A 2,389-nucleotide genomic window follows, 5' to 3' on the forward strand; every position below is an offset into this window, starting at 1 on the left:
TGTCATACTGAAGTATTTTGGAGGTTTCTTTCGGTCTTGCACTCTCATTGGGAAGGCACTTAGGAGTCAGCTAAATTCATGTTCCAATTCATGATAATTTGCTTTCCTTTTATTAATTTTTCTTTGGCTCTCTGATACCATGATGATGTATGAGCCATAAGAACTGAATAGAATAGAAGATAGTTGAATAGAAAAGAAGAAAGGAAAATAGAATTGAGTAGAATTGACCAAATATGAGTACTGATTTTCCACTCACTTCCACCAAACGTATGTGGGTTAGAAAGGTTTACCCTTTGAGAGTAAAACTTGTAGGGTACAAAGGAATAAACAAATAATGATTTATTGAGATTGCTAATCTGGCTGCGTTCTCTCTATACCTCCAGGAATGACCCCTTCGCGCATGGAAATGGAGAATCACACTGTGGAGTCGGAATTCATTCTCTTAGGGATCCCCAACACCAAAGGCCAGGAGACCATCCTCTTCGTCGTCTTCTTAGCTTTCTATCTCTGCACCCTCCTGGGCAACCTGGTCATTTTATCAGCCATCCTCGCTGACTCCTGCCTGCACACCCCCATGTACTTCTTCCTCTGCAATCTCTCCATGGTGGACCTTGGATTCACCTCCATCAGCACCCCTACATTGCTGGTCAGTCTCTGGGCCAAGAGTAGAACCATCTCGCTGGGCGGCTGCATGTCCCAGGTCGTCTTCTACCAGTTCCTAGGCAACATCGAGTGCCTGCTCTACACCGTCATGGCCTTTGACAGGTACATGGCCATCTGCCACCCGCTGCGCTACCTGATCATCATGAACTGGAGGGTGTGCGCCATCCTCGCTGCCGGCACCTGGGTCACCAGCTACTTTCACACCACCATTCTCACCAGCCTGACCCTCACCCTGCCCTACTGCGGTCCCAATGTGATAGACTATTACTTCTATGACATCTTCCCCGTGGTGAAGCTGGCCTGTGCAGACACGTACGTCATCGAGACCGTCACCTTTACTAACACTGGGGTAGTAGCCATGACCTGCTTCTTCCCTCATCCTTGTATCCTACGTCTGCATCGTCTACTCCATCCTGAAAATGAACTCAGCCGAAGGGCGACGCAAAGCAGCCTCCACTTGCTCCTCACATCTGACGGTGGTGACACTGTTCTTTGGGCCCTGCACCCTGGTCTACATGCAGCCACGTCAAAGCAAAGTGCTGGTGACCGCTGTGCATCTCTTTGGCTATGTAGCTACGCCCATGCTGAACCCGGTCATCTACACACTGAGGAACAAGGAGGTGAAAGGGGCTCTGCAGAAACTGAGAGGGGATCAGACGGCTGCACGTTGATGTGCTGCATCTGCAGAAGTAGCATGTGGGTGAGCATTGAAATATGTCTACAAATTCATGCACGTGGCTCTTTTGTGTCATATGTGAGAGTCTGTCTCTCTCCTTCCGTGTAGAGCCCTACCTGTATATCTGGAGGTCTACAAATCATAGAAGTGTTCCTAAAAGCATCTAGCTGTCTTGGACATGCTTTTAGGCTGATATTTTCAAAGCTGCCTAAAGGATAGGCACACTCAGTCTGCATTAAAATTAATAGGAATTGGAGAACCAGATCTTCTAGCTGACTTTGAAAATCTCAGCCTCATTGTGATGTCTTCCCCGTGGTGAAGCTGGCCTGCGCGGACACGTACGTCATCAAGACCGTGAGCTTCACCAATATTGGCATGGTGCCCATGAGCTGCTTCCTCCTCATCCTTGTGTCCTACATCAGGATTGCTGCCTCCGTGTTGAGAATGCACAGTGCTGAGCGCCGTCGGAAAGCGGTTTCCACTTGTGCATCACACCTGACAGTGGTATGCTTCTTCTTCGGGCCCTTCCTCTACACCCAGCCATCCCTGAGCAATGTGCTGGCTATCCCCACTCAGATGTTTTGTGACGTGGTCACCCCGATGCTGAATCCAGTCATCTACACGCTGAGGAATAAGGAAGTCAAGGCAGCATTCAGGAAAATGAAAGGGGGCTAATCCCAGTCCTGCAAAAATTGCTAGCTGAAATGGAATGTCTTCCGATAGAGGTGGTCAGGAAGTCAACGGATTTATGTCAGGGTTAGATTAGAATTAGGAAGGAGGCCAGTGGAGTTACTCCAGGGTTAAAGTTAGATTAATAGATTATAGGGCCAAAAGGGACCACTGTGATCATCTGGGTCAGACCAATGGTCCATCTAGCCCAGCATCCGGTTTTCCAACAGTGTCCCCTAGAACATGTCTTTTAGAAAAACATCAATCTTGATATTAAAATTGTCCTCGATGGAGACTCCATTAAACCATTTGAACAATTTACCAAGGATTAAATTACTCTCTTTATTGAAAATGTATGCAGTATATCCAGTCTGAATTTGT

The 2,389-nt window shown here is 47.5% G+C and overlaps 1 protein-coding gene across 1 annotated transcript; it reads left to right on the forward strand.

Moving 5' to 3' along the window:
- The first annotated feature begins 400 nt into the window (after nt 1-400).
- On the forward strand, nt 401-2,014 carry LOC137166629 (olfactory receptor 10D3-like). Its single transcript, XM_067568433.1, has 2 exons — nt 401-949; nt 1,631-2,014. Exons 1-2 carry the CDS (start codon nt 401-403, stop codon nt 2,012-2,014), a joined length of 933 nt encoding a protein of 310 aa, XP_067424534.1.
- Nucleotides 2,015-2,389: the final 375 nt, after the last annotated feature.

The sequence above is a fragment of the Emydura macquarii genome, unplaced genomic scaffold (assembly GCF_026122565.2).
Source record: "Emydura macquarii macquarii isolate MOO-44397 ecotype Brisbane River unplaced genomic scaffold, CSIRO-AGI_Emac_v2 contig_2895, whole genome shotgun sequence".
In the NCBI taxonomy this organism is placed as follows: Eukaryota; Metazoa; Chordata; order Testudines; family Chelidae; genus Emydura; species Emydura macquarii.

What these genes read in the sequence shown, in the direction of transcription:
- LOC137166629 (XM_067568433.1), top strand. Translation starts at nt 401, where the DNA reads ATGGAAATGGAGAATCACACTGTGGAGTCGGAATTCATTCTCTTAGGG. An exon ending in ACTTCTATGACATCTTCCCC is followed by an intron (nt 950 to 1,630) that starts GTGGTGAAGCTG and finishes TGAAAATCTCAG; the next exon opens with CCTCATTGTGATGTCTTCCC.